General features: G+C 44.7%; 1 protein-coding gene and 1 pseudogene across 9 annotated transcripts in view; both read left to right on the top strand.

Moving 5' to 3' along the window:
* The window catches only part of Msra (methionine sulfoxide reductase A), a 368,989-nt gene that overhangs the window by 134,690 nt on the left and 206,302 nt on the right, over positions 1–27,997 (top strand). For 7 of the 8 annotated variants that reach the window (XM_087216696.1, XM_087216699.1, XM_087216700.1 and 4 more), the window contains one exon: positions 22,974–23,042. The exons of the other annotated variant lie outside the window; for it this stretch is intronic. In XM_087216696.1, the coding sequence (XP_087072822.1) occupies positions 22,974–23,042 (69 nt within the window). The remainder of the gene's footprint in view (positions 1–22,973; positions 23,043–27,997) is intronic. 8 annotated transcript variants of the gene reach the window in all.
* Positions 23,054–27,997, top strand: part of LOC147826864 (prefoldin subunit 4 pseudogene) — a 29,878-nt pseudogene continuing 24,934 nt past the window's right edge. Inside the window, exon 1 of the transcript XR_015453331.1 lies at positions 23,054–27,997. This exon is cut by the window's right edge and continues 24,934 nt beyond it. The product of XR_015453331.1 is annotated as a prefoldin subunit 4 pseudogene (transcript).

Here is a 27,997-nt window from a genome sequence, read left to right as displayed (position 1 = left end):
GGAGTGCATCTGTCCTTTGTTCGCTTGATGATCCCTGACTCTCATTTCCAAATGTTGCCAGGCTATTGAAACCTGCCACACCTCTTCTCTTTATCTGACTTTCTGAGCTTGACCTCTTCTTGCCTATGACCTTTACTTTGAAAACTTTCCATTCCAGTCGTCCTCTCTGGGGCCCCTTGTCAAATCCACAATTAATCCAGCAAAGACTGACTGAAGATGAGGGACTGTCCTATTGACCAAGGACAGGTGAGAAGAGGATGGGTGGTATCCATGCCCCCAGTGAACGTACATGCACAGGGGAAGAGGGGACAACACACACCAGGAAGCACAGAATATATTCTAGTTGCAAATGTTGCTGACTGCTGCAGAGTAGCATTGCAGAGAAGGATGAGCAGGGAGCAGAAGGGGATGCTATGGGGTAACAGCTGGTCAGTGAAGACCTCTCTGTAGAGCCAGTGCTTGAGTGGAAACATAAATGAAATGGGAAAGTGAGTAAAGCAAATAGCTGCAGGAAGGATGTTCAGGCAGCTGGAACAGCAAGTGCAAAGGCCTTGTGGAGTTAACATCTGGCCGTGTTCCAAAGACAGCATGCTGTATGCTGTACTACTGAGAAGGAGGGAACAGGTGGAACAGACCCTTGGGGGCTTCGAGGTACAGGCTGTGGTATGGATCCTAAATTTGCTAGACAGTGGCAGGCAACTTAGAGGCTGGGGATGACAGGACCATCATCAACACAATTACTCAAGTTAGCCAATGGAGAATGGGTGGGTGGAGGAGATCCCTAAGGGTGAAAGTGGAATCAGGAGGGGTTTCATCAGTGGAGGAAATTAGATGAACTAGCTAGGTAGTGATGGAGGTGATAGAAAGTGGTCACGATCCAGATGCATGAAGGCTGAGTCAGGACCTTCTGATGTTAAGCAGAGGTGTTGTCCCTGGAAGCCTCCATTCTGCCCTGGGTGCTATGCTCCTGTGTGTAAACAGCCTTCTTCCATGGCCCTTGCGTCTCACCCGATGGTGTGACAGGTTGTGCATTTTGGGTAAGGAAGTGGATGGCGAGATTAATGGAAGAAAATATTTTCTCTTCTCAAAACATAGACACGTGAGTGAAATGTGAGACTTGGAGGGAGGAGAGAGACATAGTTTTCTTGGTACATGAATCTATCCACAGCTTCCATCTGGAGCCTTTTCCTGAGCTCCTACCCAACAATATTTTGAGGCTGGGACGTGTATGGTGACTGGCCTGTTTATCCTCCAGCTGTGGCAGCTAAGTCAGGTTTTCTCATGCCTGACCCCAATTCCAGATAATCCCTCATTTGACTCACTGAATGACTTACGAATGGGTATTTGGATAAAGTGAGAGACAAAAATGTGGCCTGTCAAAGTCAAAAATACAAACTAAACTGTATATATTATCTGTTGCTGTGTGAAAAATTACCCAAAATTTATTACCTTAAAACAACACACACCTGTGACCTCAGTTCCTGCAGGTTAGGGGTCTGGACACAGCCAGCTGTGCCTCCTGCTTCTGGTGCCAGCTTAGGCAGAGGTCTGATCCCAAAGCTCAAACTAGGAAGGGCCTGTTTCCAGTTTTGCTTGGGTGGCAGTTGGCAGAATCCAGTTCCTCATGAGCTGCTGGGCAGAGGCCTCATGTCCTTGCTGGCTGTGGTTTGAAGCCACCTCGGTGCCTTTCCAGCCACACAGGCCTTTCCAGCCTGACACTTGCCTCATCAGAGCATGGAAGGGAAAACATCTACTGGCAAGACAGAAATCCTCATCTTTTGTGACTTACTCACAGGAGTGGAATCTCCTCAATGTTGCCATGTTCTGTTAGTCAGGTAAGTTACTCAGGGAAAGGGATTACACGAGACCTAGTGGCTGCCCTGGGCCCATTTCTGTTTTAATAGATGAAGAACATGAAACTCAGAGAGGTGACTTGAGTTACCCAAAGCCACAGCTACTCTGAAGTAGAGTGGGCCTTGTGAGTTCAGGCCAAAGGAAGTAGATTTTTTAGCTGTCACATCTGGAAGACTGGTTTTTAAGTTTGCAGTTTCAACCTCTAAGTATTTTATTCATTTGCACATTTTAAAGGCACTGCCTTTATGTGGTGATCTCAGGCCTGGATCTAAATGGCCCATCTTGGACTTTGTTTGAAATGCAGGATACTGAGGCTCTGCCTGAGCTTGCCTAGCTGAAATCTTATGTTTTCTTCCTCCCCTCTTTGTAGCAGCGTGTCTTTGAAGTATGTAATCTAGTCGTGAAAGTAAGTCTTTAAAACAACACACCTTACAAGCCAATTAGTTGCCTCAATTGTCTGTAGCATTCCTCTTCATGGCCTTAGCTGGGGCTGTAGACTACCTAGTTGAGAACATCATTAATCTCAACTTTGTGTTTGCTCTTAGCTCTTGGGCCCTGTTGGGCTTTCTATATTTGATACCACTTTGGCCCCTTCAGCCCTGCCCATATGTTATTTTAGGTGATTGTCACACTAGGACATAGGAGGGAATAAATAGATAGGTTAGCTATGGTCAGGACCAGTACTGTGTGAGAAGTCACAGACGACAGACCCCAGTGTGTCCCCTGGCCCTTAGGGCCTCCATTGTCAGGGATCACATGTGAGTCAGGGGTCAGGGAGCGGAAGGTCCCCTGAGTGCCAGCAAAGGATCCTCTGACCGAGAAGTCACAGCTGTGCTTGGGAGGCGGCTGTAGCCACAGTCAAGGGCAGAACAGAGGTCTGGGAGCTTGAAGCAGTGGCAGTCAGGGCAAAAATACAACACACGGAAGTCCAGATTGAGTGGCACAGCGGCAGTGATGTGCAGAGAACAGGAGGTGGCTACATTGTGGCCAGGTGTCTTCCCAGGCTTTACTCTTTCTCCTTTTCTTTGTTTTTCTTTTTCATTTGAAAAAGTAACTCTTCCCTGAAGCCCAGGACTAGATATGGAGGTATAGAGTCCATCCTGCTCACTGGAGAGGAAGAAGGTTGTGGCATGCAGGGAGGCAGGGCCCAGGCTGCATGGGTGGGATTGGGGTTGGGTATGGGTGGGGGCTTTGGGTTTCTCACTGCTCTCTGTGGTAGCTAGCCTGGAATAACTCCCACCTCTAAGTTCTCCCTGAGACATATACACTGCAAAGCTCTTCTGAGAAGCAGACGGAGTCAGTTTCCTGCCCATGAGAACACTAAACCTCAGTGACTGCCTTCCGTCTGGACTGGGCTATGTTATATGTAGTCAGAGTGGCCAGAAAACCTCTCTCCAGGCTGGATCTAATGGTTTGGTTTACACTGGGTTAAATACTTCCCTGACCAGTTCTTTAGCAAACTGGCACAAGGTTTTTGAAGACAAAGACATATTTAAAACAAGGATATGGATCCCTTGGATTTGCCTGATGCTTTAAGTGTACTAGGTCCAGCTTTCCCCATGTTTCACCCAACTCACATAACGAATGTGGCAGGCAGATGGAGGAGGCAGGACCTGATTTGATGGATGGTGAGATCTAGGTTCAGAAATGTTAGGTGCTGTGCCCAGGACATACAGCTGTCAGTCATGTAACTAATAACTGCATTCAAACAAGATAGAGACCTAGGTCTTCCCACTCCAGATCTATTACTCAAATTGAACAGAAAATAGCCTGCTTTTATCACTTACCTTGTGAAAGAGGAGAAAGCAAGGGTGAGTGAAGGGAAAGAAACTAAATGATGTTGAATAAAGCATGAGAATAAACAGTTTGCAAACATAGCCTTCTGATCTTTATTGCAGGGCTGAGACTCAGTTCTTAACCATCCTTTCCTCAGGCCTTCTGCTTTTGGTAAATATTCCCAGCATTAACCATGAAATCCTCTATCTCAAGCTGAAGGGCTGCTGTGTCCTTCTGCAGAGCCCCTGCTGATCGCATCTCTGGAGATGGCTGTGCCCTTAGTGAACATGAATCCCCTTGTGGACAATTGGTGGTGGGGACAGCTGGCGGCAGGGGCAGCTCATCAGCATGCGTCACCACCAGGCCCAGCACTCATTAGAATTCATTATAAATTACTCTGAGTCCCAGGAATCTCATTTAGTTCTCACTCGGCAGCTGGAAGATGCTACCAGCTGTAGATCTAGGCTTTTTCTCTAAAGATTTTACCTGAGCACTGGGGGGAAGTAGGTCAAATGATCTGATGGGTTTAGGGAGTGAGGTGGAAGAGCCCGTTTCTGCCCAGAGTAGATGTTCTGAAGATACCACCAGGGAGAAGTCACTGGGGCTGTGGGCACAGTTTAAGCCTTTGTAACTCTGGTGGGCTAAGGAACACTCAAGGCTGTCTTTGCAAGTCATCGGAAAGAAACATGAACAGAGCAGGAGAAATAACCAAAGGGCAAGCGAAGAAGTGTGTTATGTGTCAACTCAAGATCTGGCCCAGTTGCCTTTTCTGCCTCTGTCCCCTAGTGGGGACCCTTTTCATCGAGTCCTAGATCATGGGCTGAACAGGCCATTCACTTAATCTTCTGTGCCTGAGAGCCCTCTGTTCCCATGGAAACCTAGCCTTCTTTTAAGGCTGAGCCCTGTCGCCAGGACCAAGCAGTTTCATGTGGATCATCCCTCCACAATTCTCACGGTGGCTCTGTAAGGTAGCTATTATTATCACTCACTTTTTTCAGGCAAGGAAGCTGGAGCTCAGAGTCCTGTGGCTGACTCCAAGGCACAGTTCTGGTGAGGAGCGGCCCTCCAGAGCTGCGCACCCTGAGCTTCGGCTTTCCACACTCTACTGACACTGTCCTACTGATGACATCCCCCTGGGAGGGCGGCCTAGTTGGACTTGTGTGTTCCTGGCCCTTGACAGGTAGCTGACCCCTGTCTTCCTCCCTTCGCCCTCCGTTCTTTCCTTCCTTCCCTTTTGCATTGGCACTTCTTCCCATCTCCCCTCCCCTCCCCTCCCCTCCCCCTTTCTCCCTTTCTCCTTCTCCCTCTTCTCCTGGTGTTTTGAGACAGGCTTTTACTCTGTATCCCAGGCTGCCCTCAAACTCATAACCCTCTGCCTCAGTCTTCCTAATGCTGGAATTACAGGTGAGCATTACCATACCCAACTTGCAGCCCTTTTTATTACTGGGAATTTACCTTTTAACAGAAAGGGCGGCTTTCCCATGACATCACATTCTCATCTTCTTCTCATGCCTGTTCTAGCACAGGGGATGACAAACATTTTCTATAAAGGTCCAGATGTTAAATATTTTAGGCTTTGCAGGCCATACGGTCTCTGTCACAGCTACTCACATCTGCCATTGTAAAATGAAGGCAGCCACGGACAGTATATAAATGAATGAGTGTGCTCCAATAAAACTTTATTTACTGACACTTGAATTTGAACCTCATAGGATTTGCATATGTCACTAAACATTTTTCTTCCTTTGACTGTTTTTCAACCATTAAAAAAATATAGAAAAACCACTCTTATTTCCTGTGCCATACAAAAGAGGAAGCAGATGGAATTTGGCTACCTAGTTTTGCCAGCCCCTGTTGTAGAACTAGTTGGACACGAGCCATTTACCTTTGGATAAAACTGTCAGAACGGTCATTCTCCTGGGAGCACATATGACTTAAAACTTTATGTGCAGGTGAAAGGCTCTGTCACCTCGTAGAGGGATTTTGGGCAGCTGTGGCTGTGATGGGAGGGGGAGAAGTGACACCAGCCAGATAGCTGCCTCTTCCTGAAATAAGGTCAGTCCTGCTGCGCTGCTATTGTCTCTCCAGTGAAAATGTTAGATTTAAATCCTATATGCCATTTATCTTTAAGCTCTGTATAGAGGAAAAGGTCTTGCTTTGGTTTCCATAAAAGTACCAGACTTAGATCTTTTTGTGCGAGCTGTCATCAGGCATTCTGAGCATTGATCCTGTTAATTCATGCTTTTTAGTGCTGGCAGAGGGATTGCTTTTGTTTCTGCACAATTTCATAAAGTATTTCTTTCGACTGAGACTCACATCAAATTTCAATTTGGCTGTACTTTCCAACTCAACTAGATTTTAAAGACATGGCACCTGCCATTGTGCTGCAGAGGACAGCTTTAGGGTCCTTCCTCAGTGCGAGCTTCAGCAGAGGGTACAGTCAGCTGCTGGCCAGCTTCCTGTGGTCAGGAACATGCATGGTTGAGGCCCCTTGTGCATTTGGTCTACAGGTGATCCACAGGGAGCATGCGCTGCCAGAAACTTGGCTGGTGATCTCTGCAGTGTCTCTAAAGCTTTGCTTTGTACTCACTCCTGGATACATTCTGGAACGCAAACTTTCATAAAATTGTATGTCTATCTGTGGAATTTAGAAGGAAGCATACAAAAGGAAATGGAGACCTCATAAGGACCTTGACTTTCGTTAGTGCTCAGGCCTCTCCCACCCTCTTACCGTCAACCTGTGTTATATGCTAGGAGCCTTACTAGGATCCTGTGTGGCTGCTTGACTTAGTCACCCTTCGAGACGACCTTTCTCCAGCCCAGAGAACATGTAGTCAGTGTGTTTCTCTAGAAAGTGGGGCCAGCTAATCTGAGAGAAAAATTAGGTTGGTTACCATTGTAATAGCAAAGCACAACTTCTTTCCTGTATTTCTTTCCAAGATGTTTTGGTTATACTAAATATTACTAGTAAGCAGTAGTTGCTTGCCTTTATTGTTTTAAAAGTAAGCTTAGAAAGTCCTGTAACATCATATTACCTGTCAGCATGGAGTTTTACTCTGGCTATTTCTTTATTTAGCGGTAGTTCTATCAAAATTCTATTGTGCTAAAGAAATAGAACTATCAATTATTCAATCCTTTGAAATGATTATGCATGTAGACTACAAATTCATAGAATTTAATTTGAATGAGTGGGTTAGTACAGTGGAGCTTTGAAAATTATGCTCTGGGAAGAAAAATCTCTCTCATTTGCTTTATAAGCTTAGAGTGTTTTTGTAAGCATGTATTTTAAATAACTAGGGAATATTAGTATGTTTAGGCTTTCTCACAAGATTTTAAGAAATACTTATTTTAGAATGGTTTAAGTTCCATAAGAAGTTATAAAAGTAGGACAGAGTTCCAATGGGCTTTTCAACCAGCTTCCTCCACTGGTAACATCTGTGGTCACCATACACTGTCAGAGCAGGCGATTTACACTGGGGTTATACTCTTAATTCGAACACAGACTCTATTTAGATTTCAGCAGTTGGTTCATCTTTGGTGTATGGGTCTATGGAGTTTTACTACATGTGTAGATTTGCGTAACACTCATCGTAGTCAGCACACACTGCTGTTCATCGCTCCAAGAAACTCCCTCACGTTATTAATGGTCACATTCTTCTCATAATCTTTTTCTGGCCATATCATTAAGATGTGAAAATAGCAATACTAGCAATGTAGATTACACGAAATGGTTAGTTTTTAATTGATTTTTACAATGGTGCATTTCAAGTGAGTGAGATAGAATAGAGAACTATATTCAGGCTGAGCACTTCCACAATCTACTTCAAGTTCACTGTATAAAAGTGTTAGTGTGAGATAAGATTTGAGGCTTATTTTTTTCCATTTGGATATCAAGTTGTTCCAGCACCATTTGTTGAAAAGACTATCCTTTCCTGATTGAATTACCATCACATCATTGTCAAAACTGAACTCTATATGCTCTGTTTGTTCTACTAGTTTATAGGGGCTCCTTTCACCAACACCACACTGTCTTGGATACTGTACCCTTATATAGTAAGTTTTGAGGTTAGGTAGTATAAGTCCTCCAATTTCTGTTTCAAAATTGTTTTCACTATTTTGGGTCTTTTGATTTTTCCATGTGAACTTTAAAAATCAATTCATTAATGTATATAAAACTCTTCTTGGGAGTTTTTATCATCATCGTGTTAAACTACAATTTGGGGAGAATTGATATCTGAAGGATGTTGATTTTTCCAATCTATGAACATTGTGTATTTTTCCATTTGTTTAGGTCTTTAATTTCTCTGAGCGGTGTTCTATAGTTTTCATGGTACAGACTTTATACGTATTTTGTTAAAAATCACCCAAAGTATTGCATGTTATATGATGCTATGATAAATAGTACTGCTTTTTTAAAAAAATCAATTTCCATTTATTTGTTGCTAATAAATAGAAATATAGTTTATTTTTGCATATTGATATAATCTATGTTCTTAATAAACTCGATTAGTACCAATAACATTCTTCCTTAGGATTTAAAACATCATAGAATTATATTTTCTGCATATAAAATTTTTCTTCTTTCACTTTTCTTTGTCTTTTTGAACTGATTAGGACCTTCTCTACAATGTTGAATAGAAGTACAGTGAGTGTATGTATTTGCCTGTTCCTAAGTTAAGAAAGAAGATATTAATTCTTTAGCTACTAAATATGATGCTAGGTGTAGATTTTTTGGCAGGTATCCTTTATCAAGTTATCTTCCTAGTTTACAAAGAATTTTTAAAAATATCATGTATGGGTGCTAAATTGTGTAAAATGCTTTTTGAGCATCTGTTGAGGTGATCAGATTATTTTCTTTTTTAGTCTATTAATGTGTTTAATTATATTTATTGATTTTTTTGAATGCTATAATGTCTAAATCCTTTGCAGCAACCCCATTTAGCCATGATTATTACACCCTTTATGTATACCTACATTCAATTTTATTAGAGTATTTTGTGTTAATGTTCATAAGAAAGATTTGTCTATAGTTTTCTTGTGTCTGTTATTTTTCCTGGTTTTAGCATCAGGGTAATGTGGCTTTTACAAGACAAGGTGGGGAAAATTCCCTCCTCTCCATTTGAGGGAGTTTGAATTAGGGTTGGTATTATCTCCACCTTAAATACATTCAGTATTTCCCAGTGAGACTATATGAGCCTGGAATTTTTTATGTTAAATTTTCTATTTCTTGTATTACTTTTGGTAATTTGTATCTCTCACTGAGTGTCAGCTATTAATTTGCTGCCTCTCAGCTCCAAATACACCCCTTTGCATAAGCTTTGAGATAAACAAAGGCATTTCTTTAGTGTCTTTTCCTGTGGTCATGATGTGAATTGTTCTCACTGGAAGACACTGGGCAGTGTGTATGTGTGTGTGGGGGTATATTGCTAGTGGAAGTCTCTCCTGCCATTTCCGGTGGGGACAGAGTTGGTGGTGTGGGCATGTGGACCTCTGGCATAGCCTGCCCTAGCCATAGCTCAGAACACAATCTCTCTGTGTCAGGAAGGCTTGGCCTGGTGGTGACTTACTTTTCCGCAGCCTCTCAGCAGGGGCCCTATGCTGCCCAGGCCTGTGCTGCTCCTGCCCATAGCAGCACCCGGAGCCCCTCTGACTGCAGGTGCTCTAGGTCTCTTGTCGCTGTCTGGGTCTGGAACCCTCACTGCAGGCCCAGTGATGTCACTGGTTGCTGAACACCTGGCTTCTTGTAGGAGGCCTGTTGCTGTCCCAACATTTCCAGATCAGCTCTGGATGCTCAGTGACGGAAGCCTCCTTCTCATCCTTCCCTAGCAGGTCTGAATGCTTCCCAGGCTGTCCTGGTCCCCGCCCCCAGCGCTAGGGGACCACAGAATATTTTCTTACATACTATAGTGCCTTTTAAAAAACACCCTAGTGGGCTGGGGATTTAGCTCAGTGGTTTCGCCGCCTGCTGTGCAAGTGCAAGGACCTGCGTTCGATCCCCGGTACCACAAACAAACAAACAAACAAAAACCACCCTAGTTAGCATTCTGTATTTTAGAGTCTCCATTTGGCTTTTGTGGTTTCTATCTCTAATTGACCCCAGACTTACACAAGAGCTTTTTTTGCAAGCAACGCTGGTGTTGATGCTTTGTCACCTGTGGGCTTTGCCCTCACTGAAAGAAGGGCGGGAGGCAGTGCTGTGTTTATTTAGCTGATTTCCCCCGCTCTCCCCACTCCTCCCTTCCTCTTGCATCTTCACTTGGGACCTAACTGAAGAGGGTGAGAGGAGTGTGAGTGATATTTCTGCAGTCATCAAGCCAGGGACACAGTTTCCAACATCACTGAGATGATTGGCTCCAGCTTAATCTTCCAGGGTTTCGTGGTGGTTAGCAGAGAGGTTAGAATTTCTTGAGTAACTGTGGGCACAGAATATAACTTAGACTAGAAATGCCAGGGTATTACTTATGGGGGAAGTATCCAGGCTAATAAACTGCTTACTTTACTATCAGAATAATTAAAAATTTCAGGTTGTTTTTTATTCCCATAGAAAAGGCAGGGGCACCATATTTCTTATAGGCATCACTATGAATAGAAATAACCCATCCATCTTCTTCCTTTCATCTAGACAAAGAAAAAAGCCCCCAATTCAACCAAACAACCAGTCAACCAAACAAAACTCCACTGAAATAACAGAAAAGTCTCTCTATTGTAGTTAGGCCTTTGGCATGAATTTAAATTTAGCCTCCCTGGGAATTTTGGAAAAACATTTTTCTTCATTGTTTTTGTAAGCCCTATGAAGCAGAGATATAACTTCCCCAATCAAAACAGCAGGAAAAGCAACTAACAATCCCCTGGATAATTCAAATGAATAAAAATTGCCAGAATTATTGCAGAAGTGCTAAAAGCCCTACTTTGATATTTTATACCCTATCCCTAGAATTTAGTGGTTCAGAAATGCCTAGTTTTAGCAATGCCAGCACACCAGGGAACAAAGTTTGTGGAGAAAATACATTGTATAGAGTTAGGCTCCAACTTAGAAATGGGTCATATTCTAGGGGTTGGTTTGTAAATCAGTCAGACTGGAAATATATTTTTTTCCCCTCTGAAAATTAACAGTATAAAAGATGATTTGCTTTCTTAGCTAATATCATTAGTTTTTCCTTTGCAAAAAATTGCATTATTTTTTCTTTATTAGAACAGAATAGTACATCAATTTTTTCTTGCTGTGTAATCAATTACTCCAAAGCTTATGGCTTAAAACAGCAATCACCTACGGGTTCATGGTTGAGTTGGGAACCCGGCCTGGCTCTGTGGGTCTCCCTGATCTGGGTCCCACAGGAGGCTGGGATGAGGCATCAGCTGCACTCTGCCTTCTGGGGCTACTCAGGTGGCTGTTGCCAGGCCTCAGTGTCCTGCCCCATGGTCCTCTGCACAGGTGACTTCACCACATGGCAGCAGCTTACCCCAGAGTGAGCCACCCAAGAGAAACAGAAGAGCGCCAAAGACAGGCATCGCAGTCTTGAGCCTGCTCCTAGCACTGACTTCCCCTAACCTCCTGGTGTGCTGTTTGGCAGAAGTGCATTCCTGAGTCCAGCCCTGTTCCAGGCAAAAGAAACCAAGGTCTGCCTACCTCTTGGCGGAGCAGTGTCAGAGTTTGTGGCCATGGAGTTAGAAGAGAGGATGATCTGTTCTCAAGCTCACCACCAAGCCTTCAGGTGAGGCTGCAGCTTTGCAGGAGACGCCAAGCCACCAGCTTTATATCGCATCATGCAACTGACCCTCTGCATTTGGAATGTACCTTGCATCTGAAGGGTGGTTTTGTGCATCAAAGGATTTTCTCCTCACCTTGGGAAGAGCGCTTTCCATGGTTAAGTAGTGCAGTATGCAAATTTCTTTCTGCAGCCAGGTTTGTTGCTGGGCAGCTTGAGATGGTAGGGGTAGGTTTTCTTTCCCACTCTCATGGAGTGCAACCAACCCGACCAATCTGAAAGATGTCTTGATGATATAGAGTAGAACTTAGAATCTATTTTTTTAATTGAAATAATATTTTGTAAATGATGATCAGAATCCCGAGAAGAGTTATATTTGGGACTCACTATGGGTTGAATAGGTCCACATCAGGTGACTCGCCACCACTTATACCAGTGTGTTCATCAGAAAGTGGATTTTGAATCCAAGATGTCCATTTATAAACATGTTTTTGAAATGGGACTCATTTTTAAGTTGGGGACTTGCCTGTGTTGCATTAGGTCCCCTCCAGAAACCTTCCTAACAATAGTTTACATTTTGTTCCATCAGCATTTTGGGAAGAGAAAGTGACAGAAAATGGAGATTACTATAATTTACTCTTAGCACTAAGAGCTTGGCAGGTCCATCTAGACATAATTCTACTCAAACTCAGATTTTCTGCAAGGCCTACATCGAAGTCTCTTTACACTTGAGGTTTGACAGGTCACAGCCATCTGTTCCATCTCCAGAACTCTAGGGTCTTAGGCAGGTACTTCCAAACACACTTTTTCAGATTTGGGACAGGAGAAACTTTTTGCCTGCCTTAGACCCCTGCAGCCCAAATCTCTATGGACGCAGATGGCCTTTGCTTCAGAGAGGCCACCATTCGGCCCAGGTGCCTTTGGCTCTCCGTGCTTGGTATTTTAGATGTGGCTGTCATCTTATGCGACAACGTACTGGTCAGTCATTAGAGAATTGCCCAGGAAGTGACCTGTGGCTTGTGTAGCCAAGTGATGCTTGAGCACATATTCAAGAGAGGTAACAAACTGCGTGCTGCCCTCATCTCTGCCCTCCATGAAATCAGACACCCAGAATTACATGTGGAGCACCACCTGCTTCTTCTGTCTGCCCCAAATTAAGATGTCCTGGTTTGCATGGAAAGACAAGTATAAAAATCATCAGAAAATGCCTGTCTGTGTCATTTGTAGAATCATAGCTGAGGATTTTGTTCATTATGTTTCTTAATACGAATATGTGCTTGGTTATCCAACTTCTCTTAATTAGCCGCAATACCAGCCTGCTGTCTCAGGAGGCCAGGTCCTTGGAGGAAATTTTTAGAGCAGCCAATTTACAGGTGCTGTTTCTCTAGTATGAAAGTTTTTTTTTTTTTTTTTTTTAAACTCCACAGACTTGTTGAAAATCAATTGGAGGCTTCATAGTAAAAACTTAATTTTTAAGGAAAATGTAAACTACCTGAACTGCTTCTAAAATTAGGAATGGTGAACATCTAAAATAGATTTTAAAATACACTTATCTTCTCTTATGGAGGAAAATGGGAAAGGAGGTTGAAAAAGAAGGGACTTAAGGCAGAACTAGAAAGGGCAAGAGGCAAGAGGGACAGAGAAATAATTTAAATAGGTAGCAGATTCCAGAAAGACAATATCCTTGCCAGTGTTCTAGTCTCAATACCTCCTGCCCCAAATTGAAAAAAAAAAGAAGAAGAAACATGGACACACCTTTGCATTTGTTTTCAATAATCTTTTAATTTTATGTAAATGTTGAATGCTTGATCCTTTTATAATCCTTTTCCCCTTAAAAGAAAGATCATTAACACAGTACTGTGGAGACTACTGACCAATTTTACGGAAGAAACAATGTGGTATCTTTTCCTGAGGTTTGTTAGCGTGCTGCAACTTACCCGGTGTCTTAAAGCCAGGTTGCAGCTTTGCTGTCATGTGATATGGGTTGGAATCGGTTGGGGCTTTCGTCCCAGGCCTCGGACCACTTTGAGGGTCAGACAGATGCAAGCCCATGGCTGCTGGTCACTCCTGCATCTCAGCCCGGTCCTTACCTGGGGAGTAGCTCCTGGGCCTAAGAGTTCACTGGAGTAGCAGAGCTAGGGATATTTCAAATGTTTATTTCTGTTTATGAGAAAGTATTACATTACACAGAACAGAACTCAAAAGTTACAAGAGGTTTTTTTTTTTAAACACACTGTAGTGTGTTACACATATTCTGCACTTATTCTTTTCCAATATGGAGTAGCTCATTCTATCTAAGGGTACATATTGTCCCATAACAGGTTTACTTATGCAGAAAGTTGGTACCAATCTTTGTACATACAGTTCTGTACTATGTTTGAACACGAGCAAAGGAACTGTATTTTGTACTGTAGAAACTGTTTGTTTGATAAACTTTGCTAATGTTTCATTTTTTTGTCAGTGTCTTATTCCCCTGAGAGTCTTTCCTCTCCTTCTCCTGACCCCTACAATAGACACTAATTTAAGACATCAAGAGTTCCTTGTTTTCAGTAGAGGCCCCTGCTGACCAAAGCTGACCTCTGTGTTTATCTCTACAATGTCTTATTTTGACTTCTTTAAGCCACATATTTAGCTGTATCGCCTTCATTCCCGAAGTGAGAAGAGAATGGAGAGGAGCTTGCTGTAAGGTTTGTAGCAATGTGGTACCTCCACCCGCACAGTGTGGGGTCCGAAGCCGGGGAGAGCAGGGAGATGAAGAAAAGACGATGAAGAGACCAAGATTATTCTTGAAGTTTGGGACCAGGTGGAACCCTAGCTTGTCAGGAGCCACTGGCGCCTGGGGTACCATGCGCTCTTTATTTGTAGTGGAAGCCAAACAGGAAGAGAAGGCGGGGTAAATAGTGCTACGTGGCCCACATGGCCTAGGAGGAACATAGTGTGACTGTTTAGGGATTCAGGAAGGGGACAGGGAAGGATACAATGTAACTGTCTCTGGGCTGTGCCATCCAGGGTCTAATCTATGAGGAGAAGGGAGCCGGGAGGAGAGGAAGGGCCATCTTCAGGCTTGGCCTGTGGCAACATAGTCTGTGCTCCATTTTCAGTTAGGAGCTGCCAAGAGAACAGCAGCTGGAAAGCAGAAGGGTGACCTCGTGGCAGCGCTGATGGAGATGTGGGGGTAGAGGTTGAAGCTGGGCTGCGAGCAGCTGCAGGCAGAGGGCTGGGCTCTCCAGCCCAGCTGAACCTGGGGCACCCTGTCAGCAGGGATGGGGTGAAGGGGCGTTCCTGGGCCAGCCCTGCTCAGCTGCTGACAGCGGACAGTGCCTGTGGGGACTCCAGCCGGCCACGGGCCATGGGGGACGTTGCCTCCCTCATCAGGGTGCTGATAGGTGCACACAGAGAAAAGGAAAGGTGTGCTGCGCGGTAGAGTGTTGCTGGAACCACCAGCCGCCTCCTCTCCATGCCATGGGCTGGAACTGCTTGTAAAAGCTGATTTCAGGGGGTAGCAGAGACTCGTGGTTAGGGTCCAAAGAGATCATGTGACCTTAGTGACACTGGTGGCCATATGTCTTAATTAAGCTCCTAGGACTTGGGTCTCTCTCTGCACGAGGCTGATTATTTTAATATGACCAAACTGACAACAGATGCTGGGGAGAAAGTACATAGCTGTACTTCACCCATGTTTCTGGAGTATAGAGCAGTACAGACCAGTGAAGATACAAGTCTTTGAAGGGTGACTTTTAAAAAACTGTAATTAAAAAGTGTGATTCCTCTGCGATCCTCTATAGCTATGTTTAACATTCATTTTAAAAATCTAAACTATTTAGAGTCAGGCGTGGTGGTGTACACATGTAATCCTAGCACTCAGGAGCTGAGGCAGGGGGATCCCTGTGAGTTCAAGGCCAGCTTGGGCTACATAATGAGTTCAAGGGCAGTTTGAACTACATAGCAAGACCTTGTCTCAGAAACAAAACAAAACAAAACGAATAAAATCAAAACTATTTAGCATTCATAGGAAATGCATACCTTACTATAAAAGGAACTTATATGGACTTATTCAGTACCACTGTTCTCAGCAGTGCCATTCACAAGGATGTCATGTGTATCCATCTGAAATATAGATAGATCTTAATCCTCAAAATAACCTCATTTAAAATGTAATTTCTACTTTCAAGATTATCTGATTTTGATAGTCGTTAGGAATTATTGTGTTAATGGGGAAAATTTCCTAAAACCCAGGTAGAAGATTCCCATCAATTAATATATTATATGCTTTCACAGATGCCTAAGTTAGACACGGTTCTCAGATGTGCAGTTACTGAAAGTGGCACAGAAGTGGAAGTGGATTCCACAAGTGAGAGGAGGGACGCCGGCTGTTCTTGCTGGGAGCCGGGAGCCCAGCAGCGCGAGGTTCGGGCACAGAGACCCGGGGGTAGAGTCTGATCCGCAGCCCTCAGGAGAACTGCGAGGGCCTCGCCTGCTGGCGCAGCATGGAGGGAGGACAGGTGTTGTGTCTTTCCCTTTGCGCCACCGACCGGAGCACCCTGCCTGGCACCATGGCCCTGCCAGACCGTGATGCTGCGCGTTGGAAGATGGGCTCCTGGGCCTCCAGTTGCTGGGGGATCGCGGGCCGCTGCCAGTCCTCACCACCATCCGCACCCCCTCCCCGCACCCTGATAAGCCGGGGGCCTCCGCAGGTCAGGAGCAGAGGCTCGACCACCGGTACAGCTGGAGTCTTCGGGAGTCACAGCGCAGCCCGAGCTCCTCACTCGAGCAAGTGCAGAGTTCAGGGCGCTCAGCACCCTCCTCTGTGCGTCCTCAGCTGACCAGGTGGACAGAAGCTGTCACTGGCTATTTTCATGTAAGAGGTTTGCTGCCTTGTTTTCCTCTTTCTACTCAAAAGAAAACGAGCGATTGAGACTCAGAGGGAAACATTTAGATTTTTACTCCTTGAAAGTATGCCTGTTAGGGCCTACTTTTCTTCTTTTTAAAGTATTCCTTTTTAGTTTTTTTTCCTTCGTCTTTTAGTTTACTGATTATGAAGGAAGTATTTACTTAAGAAAAATTGGAAGTGCACAAAAGTATGAAGAAGGAAGAATCACCCAAAAATCAGCATGTAGAAGCAGCCAGAGTTACATTTTACTGTGTTTCCTTCTAGTCATTTTCCTGTGCCTTTATTCTTGAGTGAGATACTTTTGTATTTTGCTTTTGTTCTCACTCAACTCTATATTATTATCTGATACCATGGAAAAACTAAGATAATACTTTAGGAAATTACTATATAATCGTGTATCTTAGAACTATGTTATAGTTTTTTGTTAACTCTCACTTTAAAATGCTATAGTCCCAAATTATAGAAGAATTAGGGACAAAACAGTATTAAACTACAGTGGCTCTAGGCATGTGTGACTAGAGCCATAGCTACCTCTCCTCTCCTGGGGCCCCTGTCCCACAGCTGAGTGACAGTCAAACCATCCTTGATGTGTGGAGGGCACCCGGGGCAGGATCTGGTCAGTGTCCTTGAGAGACCCTCAAGGAGGAGGGAAAAAGGGACCACTCCAGACTAGGTCTTGGGGGTTACCTGGAAGCCCTACTTAGTTCCAGTATGACTTAAACTTTGACACAGTTTGAATTTGTGACCTGGAGAAGAAGCTGCAAAGAAAGAAATGAAGGGAGGGAATGTGAGACTGTACTTTACTACTCTTCAGTGAGAGAAACATCCAGTCCCAGTAAGACCACTGCTCACCACGGTCAGCTCAGCAGCAGTGTGAATTGGTGGGAACCTGTGATAAGTCGGTCCAGACAACCCCTTAGTGTGAAGTGAGGGTCTAAGGGCTTTGTCAAAGGCCGGGGTGGGGTGGGGTGCTATACTTCCCTATAGCTCCCCTGTAGTGCTGAGGGCTCAGTGTGACCAAAGGCCCTTCCCAAGCTGGGGTGACTCTGTCTGTGTCCAGTGCCAGTCTACTGTCCCTGGAAGCTCCCATTGGGTGGTGTGGCCTCGGTTCCCAGTCCAGAGGAGCCTGGACCTAGAGCAAGAGACTGAGGGTCTGAGACTCACTCTCCAGCCCCCCACATTCCTGCCCTCTGCCAATACCCTCACCCAGAAAAGAAGAATTTCAGTTATCATGGTTTGCGCACAGGAGAGAGAGCTTATGGCTGGGTGGTTTATTCCTGGATTTGAATTATTGCAGGTGCATTACCAAGCAATTTTAAAACTATACCGTTTTTCAAGGAATAAAATGGTCATGAAATTTGAAGCAAGACATTCACAAAACAAAATAAAAAGCAGTACCAGCATCATCTTCTAATGCTTTTGAACAAGTCCTCCAAATCCCCTTCAGAATCTCTGCGAAAGTTGACTTTGACCCAGTGTTGCTCTAATTAACCTTTCTGCTCCTCAAGGCTTTCAAGACAAGTGAAAATTTATTCCTCGTCCTCATATACCCTTGACAGAGGGCAAGTCATCGCCATCAGCAAGGCTGTCCTCTGGGAGCTTTGGAATGTGCCCCACTGAGAAGCGAGCAGGGTGAGGACCTGTGCCCAGCCAGCCAGATCGGAGGCCTCCACCCTGAGGTGGCTGGCAACAGATGGCCCTGCCCGTCAGACCTTCCTGTCTCCATTTCATGCCCGCTGGTTATCACTATTTAGGACCCAACGAATGAATGCCCTTCCCGTTTAGCAAGCTTCATTGTTTTGTGATGAAACTTGCCATTAATTTGGAAACAAACATTTATAAATCCCTATCCTTCCTACACCTCTCATTTAGCCTGTATAATGTGACGAAAGGATCTCTCACTCTGGCACCCAAATGCTTGCCTTAGCAGAATTTCAGTGTGGCAGTACCTTTAGAAAATCAGCCTTGTGCCAGTCCTGGATTTACAGAATTCTCCATTCTCTTGTTTTGGAACAGAAGGTGCCCCTCTGATTCCCCTCATTCTTTTCTCTTCTTTTTTTTCCTGGCACCGGGGGATCGACCTCAGGACATTGCCCTTGTGAGGCAGGTGCACTGCCACTGAGCTAAGTCCCCTCCTCCTTCCCCATTCTTTTATCCCTAAAACTATATGCAGTAGTCTCCCCTAGCCAGAGTTTCACTTCCCAAGGTTTTAGTCACCTATGATTGACTGTGGTCCAAAAGTATTAAATGAAAAATTCCAGAAATAAACAATTTATTGGTTTTAAATTTGTGCCATTCTCAGTAGCATGATGAAATGCCACCCCACCCCACTGCATCTTGCCCTGGACACATATCATCCCTTTGTCTGGCGCATCCACCTTATATCTGCTTCCCATTTGTTAGTCACCCAGCACCATCTAGGTTATTAGGTTGACTGGCACAGTGCTGCAGTGCTTATCTAATCCTTCTTTTACTTAATAATGGCCCCAAAGTGCATAAGTAGTGATGAAAGGAGGCACCAGGGCATAAAACACAGAAGGATGGATTAACTCTGGTGCTACGCAGCAACACTGCAGGGGATATAAGAATAAATACATATTGAGTATAGGGTTTGGTGCTCTCAGCAGTTTCAAGGATCCAGCAGAAGGAAAATGGCTTCTCTATTGGTATCATCTTGCTGTTTTATTTACTTAAACCAGGAATGACAAAATGATTTCATTACACATTTTCTCTCTTAATGATAAGAAACTCTGTGGATGTTATGTTGAGAAAGGATTTTGTGGTTCCATTTAGGGATAATGAAAGGATTCTGTGGTTGATTAGTGATGTCTACTGTGAGCATGGATATAGACAAGTGGTAAATATGCCATTTGGGACTCAGATCTTGTGAAGTATCAGCTTCACTTGTAGATGATGATACTAGCCCAACAGTTATATAGTGTATGCTATACACTGGGCTTTACATCTTCAGCTCATTTAACTCTCAAAGTAACCCACCAAGCAGGTGCAAATGAGGAAACATGGCATGCAGAAATTCTCACAAATGAGGACATGGAGGCACAACAAGCGTAAATGACTAAATCAAGTTCGGTTAGCCAGGACGAAGGAGAGGGTCAAAGCCAGGCAGTCTTGTACCAGAGCCCAGGCTTTCAGCCTTAGGCTCTCTTATCTTTTGCTTGCTAATGCTGTGCCTGCTGCCACAGGACTGGCATAAGACTCAGCGGCATTTCAGAAGAAAATGATAAAAGACAAGACAGGGAACCTCATCAGTGACAAGGGCAGCGAACCACCTTCCGCCTTCCTCTCCCATGTGGAACATGCCTAGTCCTCCCCTCCACCAGCATTGCCCACCTCTCACAGGAGGTAGACAGGAAAGGAAGAGGCATGGGCATTTAAGGACGAGAAAGGCACTTAGGGTAAGAAAGGCATTTAAGAGCTCTGGCCTCCAGGCCACTTGGCTGGGGAACTATTTCTGAGTGGCCGTTTTCAATGTTCATTTTTTTTTTTTGGTACGGGGATCAAACTCAGGACCTTGCATTTGCGAGGCAGGTGGCAGAACCGCTGAGCTAAATCCCCGGACCTTTCAATGTTCATTCTTATATGAGACACCTGTACATATAAAGATATATTACATATATTCATACACATAGAATGAGATTTGGGTCACAAGAGACCTCATATGCAGTAGTGGTTCCTTGAGATTACATTGTCTGGTGACTTCACAGATGTCTTAGTTTGTGTAGTGCATTCTATGATATTAGCATGATAATGAGAACCACCTAATGGCCCATTTCCCAACAAGTGTCCTGTCATTCTGTAACACATCACTGGGTGTATATATATTTTATAATGGTCAAAGACAGTCTTATAAATATCATTTTATAAATACCATTTACTTCACTTATTAACAAATCCTTACTGCATACCTGTTCCGTGTTGGTACAAGGCAGGGATGGTGGTATAGTGACCATAGGAAGTAATGGCTGCCCTCCCTGGGCTCACAGTCTAATGCTGGAGATGGTCCTTGTCGAAATAGGAACATGAGTATGATGTGCAGCCCTGGTGAATGGGCAGGGGAAAGGACCTTGGCCCAAGATTTCAGGGTGGCCTTAGTAGGGGGATGAGGGAGCCAAGTGGCCAGCCCATACATGTCCTTGAAGTCCATCCCAAAGAGTGTGACTCTAGCCCAGGAGTAGTGAGGAGCTATGGAAAGTAGGGGAGGCAGTTTGGGACTTTGTGCCATATAATTAGATTTTTTTCATGTGGAAAGGTAATTGTGGCTACATTGGGGAGAGTGAATTGGGAAAGGAATCTGGAAAGGTTATGAAGCAGTTGTAGGAGTCTAAACAAGGAGGTCAGGCTAGTTGGGACAAGGTAGTCTGGGTGGTGAAGAGAAGTGGGGGAGTCTAAAGATGTGTAGGAGATGAAAATGAGCTGGATCTGGGGACAGGTTAGTTGTGGGTAGTGAGGGAGAGGGGAGGGGAAGGGTGACTGGAAAGCGAGAGCATGGCGACCCTGTTTCCAAAGGTGGGGATGCGGGGGAGAAGCGGTGTGGAGCGAAGACCTCTCCTGGGCTGTGCAGTGGCCCGGAGATGTCAGGAGGGCTGCACTCTGCATCCAAAGGCGTCGTGTTTCACCCCATAGGTAACCTGGGAAACCACCTATGGTACTAAGGAAAACATGCAAAAGTCTCTGGTCTTGTTGATATTTAAAATTTACTCATATTTTCACTGTAGATAATAAGAATCTTAAGCAATGACAGAAGAAATGAATAAAAATAAATATCTTGTATGGTTTTCATTTTTGAATGTTTCTCCGCCAGTCTTGTCTTATAACATTCACATTTCAATGTTTTACCACAATCTCCATAAAAGATGTAATAGCATTATTTTTCCTCACTACTACCCCAAATATCTGACTACCTTTCTGTATATCTCTCAGTGTAGTATTTGAAGTATGTTGCATAGTATTCCATTCATTTGAGAAATCAAAACCTAATTTTCTAAGCGTTTAGTGGATTTTAAGATTTCATTATTGCAAGTAAGATCTTAAATGCACATTTCTATGTATGTCACTTTTTTCCCTTCTGTAACATCCCTACGGTTAAATTCTTCCAAGTGGGGTTAGTGGGTTAAAGAGGTTAGACAGGTTTCTGATCTTCAACGTGGGTAAAGGTAACATTTCAAAGTCCCTGATAGGTGCTGTGGGGCAGAGCATGGAGCAGAGTTCTGCCCCCTGCCAGGCAGCTTGGGGTTTTCCTGGGCACTCAGTGGGTAGTGGTCCTAACTGTGACAGTGAGTGTTGGACCAGAGAGTGCTGGACCGCCTGGGGCTCTCCACCGGGACTTGCTCATTGTGGCCAGTGGTGGCTGAGGACCACGATAAGGCTGCTGAGCTGCCAGCTTGCACTCTGAACCTGGGCTGGTGCCTTCCCTCTCCCAGTCCTCCTGTTATTAGAATAATGGCACAGTGACCTACGAACTGGTGGCAGCCTGTAAGGTCCGGTGGCCTTGGTGTGTGACCTAGTCACTAGTGAAATCTTGCGGGTCCTCCACACTTGCTGGGTGCTACACAGGCTGCCAAGGGTTCCTGTGGACTTGGACGAGGGCTCAAGGTCTGCTGTGATGGGGTCCTAGACTTTATTTGTCCTTAATTGCCACTGCTCCTCAATGTTGCACCTCCATGGCACCGAGGCTGACGGTCTCTGGACAGGAAGGTCCTCTGGCCCTCGCCTATGTATGTCCTCACCCTCAGGTGTACACTCTATATCTCCATGGAGAGTCCCCAGGAGCAGCTTCCTCATATTGTCCTGTACTCCTGCTCCCTACCTTGTGCCCCTCTGTCGTGGACACCACTGGCACCCTCTATCTGCACCCCAGGACCCAGCACCCAAGAATGAGCTTTCTGTTATGTTTGCTTGAAAATGTTTGTCTCTCAAGGATAATTGTGCTGTCTGTGAAGGCAAGAACCTTACCATACTCCCCCACCTGCCTTCGGGGCAGTCCTTTGGTGCTCAGCCCTTTGCCAGACCTCAACGAAGCTAATGTGACCATTGAATAGCAGAGCCTGGATCCTTGACCTGGGGCCAAGCACACTGGCTCTTCCTCTCACATATTTCCTACATAAGTGCTCATTTTCAGAAACTGCCCAGGATATGACTAAAGGACTCCTGAAGGGAGCGCATTACCAGTGCTATCAGATTGGGGGCATGAAAATGAGTTAATGCTGGAAACCCCTAAACCGGCCAGTCCTTAATGTGAACTGGGACAGGAAGGATGGCTGGTGGTGGTGACCTGGGGGATAATGGGACAGTGGGAAGTGCAGGAATAGCCATCTGGCCCTTAAGGAGGCCTTTGGCTCCCAGGAACAGTGATGGGATTACCTGCCCCTTTTACTTCTCACCTAAATATAGATTGCATCAATGTTCTGATGGTGAGAGTGGTCAGGGGGAAGCTACTCGTTCAACCCGGCTCCTCTTATTCTCCAAGGATGGCCTGCAGGGGACCCGCAGCCGATGGGCTGTGCAGCCTAGAGGAGCTTGTTGGTGTTTGCAAAACAACCTACCTGAACTAGAGCATCTCTCTCCTGTAACTGAGATTAAAAATCAGATCATCCAGACTCTTAGGGGAGTGAGCTTTGGTGCATTTGTAACTCAAAATGAGAAATAGGCACATTGACACATTTAATGACATGTGTTAGTATGTGTGTAGAGCTTTACAGTTAACTTGCATTTCTTTCTTTTTCTAGCCAAACATCATGTCAATGGCAACAGAACAGTTCAACCTTTCCCAGAGGGAACACAGATGGCTGTGTTTGGTAAGATATCAACTCTGAAAGAAAACCCAAATTGTGTGCAAGCCTACTGCCAACTTTCTTAGTTTTAGCAAGTGTCCTCAGGACTTCAAAATCTGGGCTCTTCTAGATATTTACAAGTCATTACAGCCAAGAAAACTCTCTGTTCTTAGTAATTTCTGGGATTGGGGTCTTATTCTATAGATTCTAATGTGCTTTCTTTTCTCACTTTGACAACTCAAATATCAAACTGTGTATTTGCTATTTCTTTTGTCCTCACTGTGAATTAACCTACTAATTTGAGTTTTCCTTTGCTGGGAGGAATTTTTTTTACATTGATATATAACTTTAAAAGTCTGGGATTCAAGCAAGTAGTTTTCAGTTATTTTTCCACAAAAATCAATCTAATTAGATGACCTTCTTCTTTGCCCTCAACTGAACACATTCCTTAGAAGAAAACATTAATTAAAATGTTTTAAGTAGGACAAAGACCAATCTCTGTATACCTAAAGTATACAATTATGAGGCTGAACAGAACTTCCAGTTAAATTCCAAATCCTTGATGAAGAAATCCTTCTAGGGCCTGGGGTGTAGAGCAGTGGTGGAGCACCTGTCTAGCATGCATGAGGCCTTGGATTCCATCCCCAGCACTAAAAAAAAAGTCCAAGTCCACGTGTCCTTACCCTATAGCAAACGTCTCCTGCACTTTCTTCCAAATGTCTCTGTGTCTGGCACTTGCTTTGCCTGCTTCCTTCCTCTCTCTGTCCCTCCTGTTCTTCCTCCTCCTCTTCCTCGTGTCAGTTTGCTTTGTGTCTCTCCCTCCTCCTTTCTCTAGTAATGCCGTGGAGTCTCCCCAACTGGACATTCTACTGTCTCCCCTGGTTTGTTTCCCTCAGCCTTTACATAAGTACTGTGATTTGTTATGTTCTAGAATCTTGAGGTGGCCGGGTTCACAGCTCTTCTGGTTTTGTCCCGTGGGGGTCTTGATGGTGTTCTCCAGAGGAATGGAACTGATTGGAAGCCCTGAGTGTGCTTGCCCTGGAGGTCAACCTCAAAACAAGCCAGGTCCTAATCAGCACATTCAGGGTAAACTGTTCCCATCATCCCTAGATGGAGCCAATGTAGTCATCAGTGAGGATGAACTGTTGGAGAATTAAGAAACAGGGGCCTGATTTTACCCAACTTGGTAAATCTTGTTCTGGATGAGCTATCACATTTTAAAATGCTTCAGTTGGTAATTAGAAGTCACTACGCTCAGACATTTAGGTGGATAATTTGATTTCATATAAAGCATCATGGACACTCTAAAATGTGTGCTAAAATAACTGATTTGTTCACTTTCTTGTCCTGTAGTTTTGGTTACCATGGGATACAAATGCCACACATGTCAATATCCAAAGTGTTCTTTGGATGATTTTTTCAGTCTCTCAGTTTTGCCAACCCCACACGTGCTAAAAACTAGGTCCCAAGCTTTGTTGGGAAGTGGCAAGTGACACTGACCCACCATAGGGCCCTCCACTGCCGTATTGGCAGAAATTTCCCTCACGGAGGACAGACTCAGCACCAGATGGGTTGATGTCGTGCTCTGGCTACAGAATCTGAAATATCATGGAATAAACCTCTGTGGCAAGACTTTTTTCTTCTCACCAGTTTGGCTTATAGAGGCTCACTAAAATTCCAAACTGAAGGTTTGCATGCTTTGACTTTGATAAACAACTCCCCCCAACCCAAGGCCTCTGTTTTCTGGTGCAAAGACTGTTGGTGAGCACAGGTCCTTTCCAGGCCTGGGCCTTTGCTCTACTGGTTCCCTTTGGGGACCAAAGATGCACTGGGCAGAGACAGCCCTGGGAAGACCCCCAGGAATGGCCATCGTGTGACTTGTGATCAGCTGAGGCAGGCGTAAAGTTCCTCCAAGTTAACGGCACATAGAGGGCAGAGTTATACAGATCACAGAGTGAATAATTCTTTCTTTAGAATTCCAGTTTGGATCTTCCAGATGCTTAAATTAAGGTCCCTATTTTGGCTAAGGATATGAAAGCATGTCCTATTAATGTTTCCAGAGCTGTCCTTTTTGTGTCATTTGTCCACCTGGTCTCCAGTGGAGTGAGGGGTGGATGGCTTTTGGAGAGGGCTCTGTCATGCTTGGTTGTTTATAGCTGCACTGAAAAGGTCAAACTAAGACTCTTTGAGCTATATGGGGCATTTACTCCTGCCAGCACCTGGAAAGGCTGATGGACTTATGTAATCCTGTTCTCAGAGAGATCATCTGACTTATCCAGAGTCACTGGGCCGGTAAAGCTAGAGTTTGAGCCCAGAATCCATGTTCTTTTCTGATGTTCCCTCTCTCTGCACCCTGGGAGGGCCGGTAGATTCAGAAATGCCTTTCAGTTGGCTACATACACAAAGCATGATTTACAGCCAAGCCAATTTAGCAAATTGATTTGTCAACTCCTATGCATTCTCAGAGTGCTCTGAAGGACTCTTGAGATGCAGCTTTTGCTGGGAAAATATTGCTTGGAGTGACGTCTCTTATGATTACCATTTCCCCATCTGATTTTAGGAGCAAATGTGAATATACAGAAGCTTATCCTATATCTTCTTGACTGTGAGTTAACCAGAGCAATGATGGTACTTTGTACTTGTCCAGACTCCTTCTTCAGCCTTGGAGGCCTTGATATTTTATGCCAAAATAGTATCACCAATTATAACTTCCTTATCTGGTGGCTAATTATTTTAATGCACCTAATAGAATGCTGTCTAAATAGGAACTTTTAGATTTAATCCACTCTGCAGGTGACCTTGGGCTGCCATTAGGCTCTTAGATGCAGTGCAGGATGTAAGGAAGGACAGAGATCGTGAGGGATCAAGGCACATTCCAGGGTGTAGTACATGACATCCTATTATATCAAGTGATCAGAGAATATATAGATAGTTCCTTAAAAACGGTTCTGGGCATATAGTCTTTACAGATTATTTTTAGCTCAAGACATTTCAGTTCTTTCAGGCTTTCTTTTGTAGTCCATTAGTGAGCTTTCTCAGGATCTTGCTTTTCGGCCATCGAGTTCTTCAGCTCCTTTGTTGCTCTTCCCTGGGTTGCACTTTGGCACAATGCTAATGAAGGCAGTGGCCCTTTCTCCTGGTGGGCCCTGCCTGCCTGCCTGTGATGCTCCCTTTCAAGTCAGCAGGGGCCCTTTCCTCACAAGCTGGAAAGCAGAACTGGACATTTCCCGGTTGCTTAGTGTCTGTGTTCCGAGTGCCTCAGAGTAACCTCTGGCCATCGTCCCTTTAGACCTCACATCAGCCCTGTGAAGTAGGCCCCATGGTGTTCTTTTATAGGCAGAGAAACTGAGGCACTGAGGATTAAAGAAATATGGTCAAGTAGAGGGGGGCTTTCTCCTGTATGATAACATCTTTTGCCAACATGCTGTGGCTGTCTTAGGAAGGTGCTCTGCAGCTCCCGAGATCTTAATGAAAGTGACATAGGTTTCCAGTGGGCCACTCTGTGCATGCAGAGAGCCAGGCTGTAGCCTCCCTGGGGAGGGGACACAAGACTAGAGAGAAGAAGCTGGGTTAGGGCTGCTCTAAGCTGCTCTGGTCTTGTTTCTGCTTTCTGTTCTCGTCAGCTTGCATCGTATTGTCTCACAGGAGATGAAGACCCAGAGCCAGGGCTCTCGACATCGTCTCTGATAATTCCCAACTAATATAGAAATAGAGGCAAATAGCTTAAAGAGCCTTTCTCTCAATTAATGAGATTTTACTATGTGTCAGAATGTCAAGACTTTTTTTCTTAAAAAACAAACAAACAAACAAACAAACAACTTTGAACTTCTTCTACCCTGTCATTTAGAAACCCCTATCCAGGGGCTGGGGCTGCAGCTCAGTGGGAGAGCACTTGCTTGGCATGCATGAGGCCTTGGGTTCTAATCCTTGGTACTGTGAACCCAAAGCAAAAATAAAAACATCCAGGTTGTTTGGTGAAAGCTAAGATTCTGCAAGGAAAACTGCCTTAAAATTCAGAAATTGATGCCTAGCAACAGCAGCCAAAGGCCTCTGTGAATTCCCCCGTGGGTGTTTAGGCTCCCAATATCCTGACAGTAACACTGTGACCACAAACCACTGAAAATCCCGTTTTCTGCATCCGGTTCTCTTGTGCATTCAGACTAGGGGAGCAGAAGTCAGCCCACAGCACCAGGTCACGTGCTGATAGCTTTATCGCACACTGCTGCTGGCAGCCCAGGGACATGGAAGAGCTGATGGCTGAGGAGGGGCATTTTCGGTCAAGGGCCCCCAGGCACGGCCCCCTTGGGGGTGAGGGGGCTCACCTTTGACACTTCAAGGAGAAAGAGATCAATGTCTGTATGATGAACTGGTCACAAGAACAATTTTTTCCCTGCCTTGAACTGGAGGTGATTTTTGAAACAGCCCCAGTTGTTCACCAGCCAAGAAAACCGCCTTGGAAGCAGCAGGCAATATGTCAGACTTCAAAGGAAAATATATTGGTCTCATTGGCTCTCATCCAACATTACGTTGGTAAATAATCGCATCCCAGTGTGGCATATTTCTCCCTGAGCCTTGACTGAAAGCTACTGAAGCCCGTTCTGCAAGTCGAGGAGTGCTAGTCACTCATTCCAGGAAAAAGGCCAGGAAGAATGGCTCTGAAATGTGCTTGTAATTAACCAAACAACCTAAAGTCCCTAGTTTGTTAGAACAGCAGGCTGCTAACTGGTGCTAACTTAAGGCACTTGGGGAAACAGAAATAGCCTTTCACAGGGTCGTGTGATGTGCCTTGGGACATTGGAGACATTTTAGATATTTTAGACACATTTAATATACCTTCTTTGTGTGTGTGATGCTCTTCTCTTTCATTTTATTCTCTGGTGCCAGGAGTTTTTTGTTTTTTGTTTGTTTTTCTCTGGTACCAGGGATCGAACTCAGGTCCTTGTGCTTGCGCAGCAGGCGATGAAACCACTGAGCTAAAT

The sequence above is a fragment of the Heterocephalus glaber genome, unplaced genomic scaffold (assembly GCF_053883595.1).
Source record: "Heterocephalus glaber isolate CG9 unplaced genomic scaffold, H.glaber_assembly_v1.0 deba00001460, whole genome shotgun sequence".
Classification (NCBI taxonomy): Eukaryota; Metazoa; Chordata; class Mammalia; order Rodentia; family Bathyergidae; genus Heterocephalus; species Heterocephalus glaber.
The sequence above is the reverse complement of the archived record's forward strand: the minus strand, read 5'-3'. Positions and strand labels throughout refer to the sequence as shown.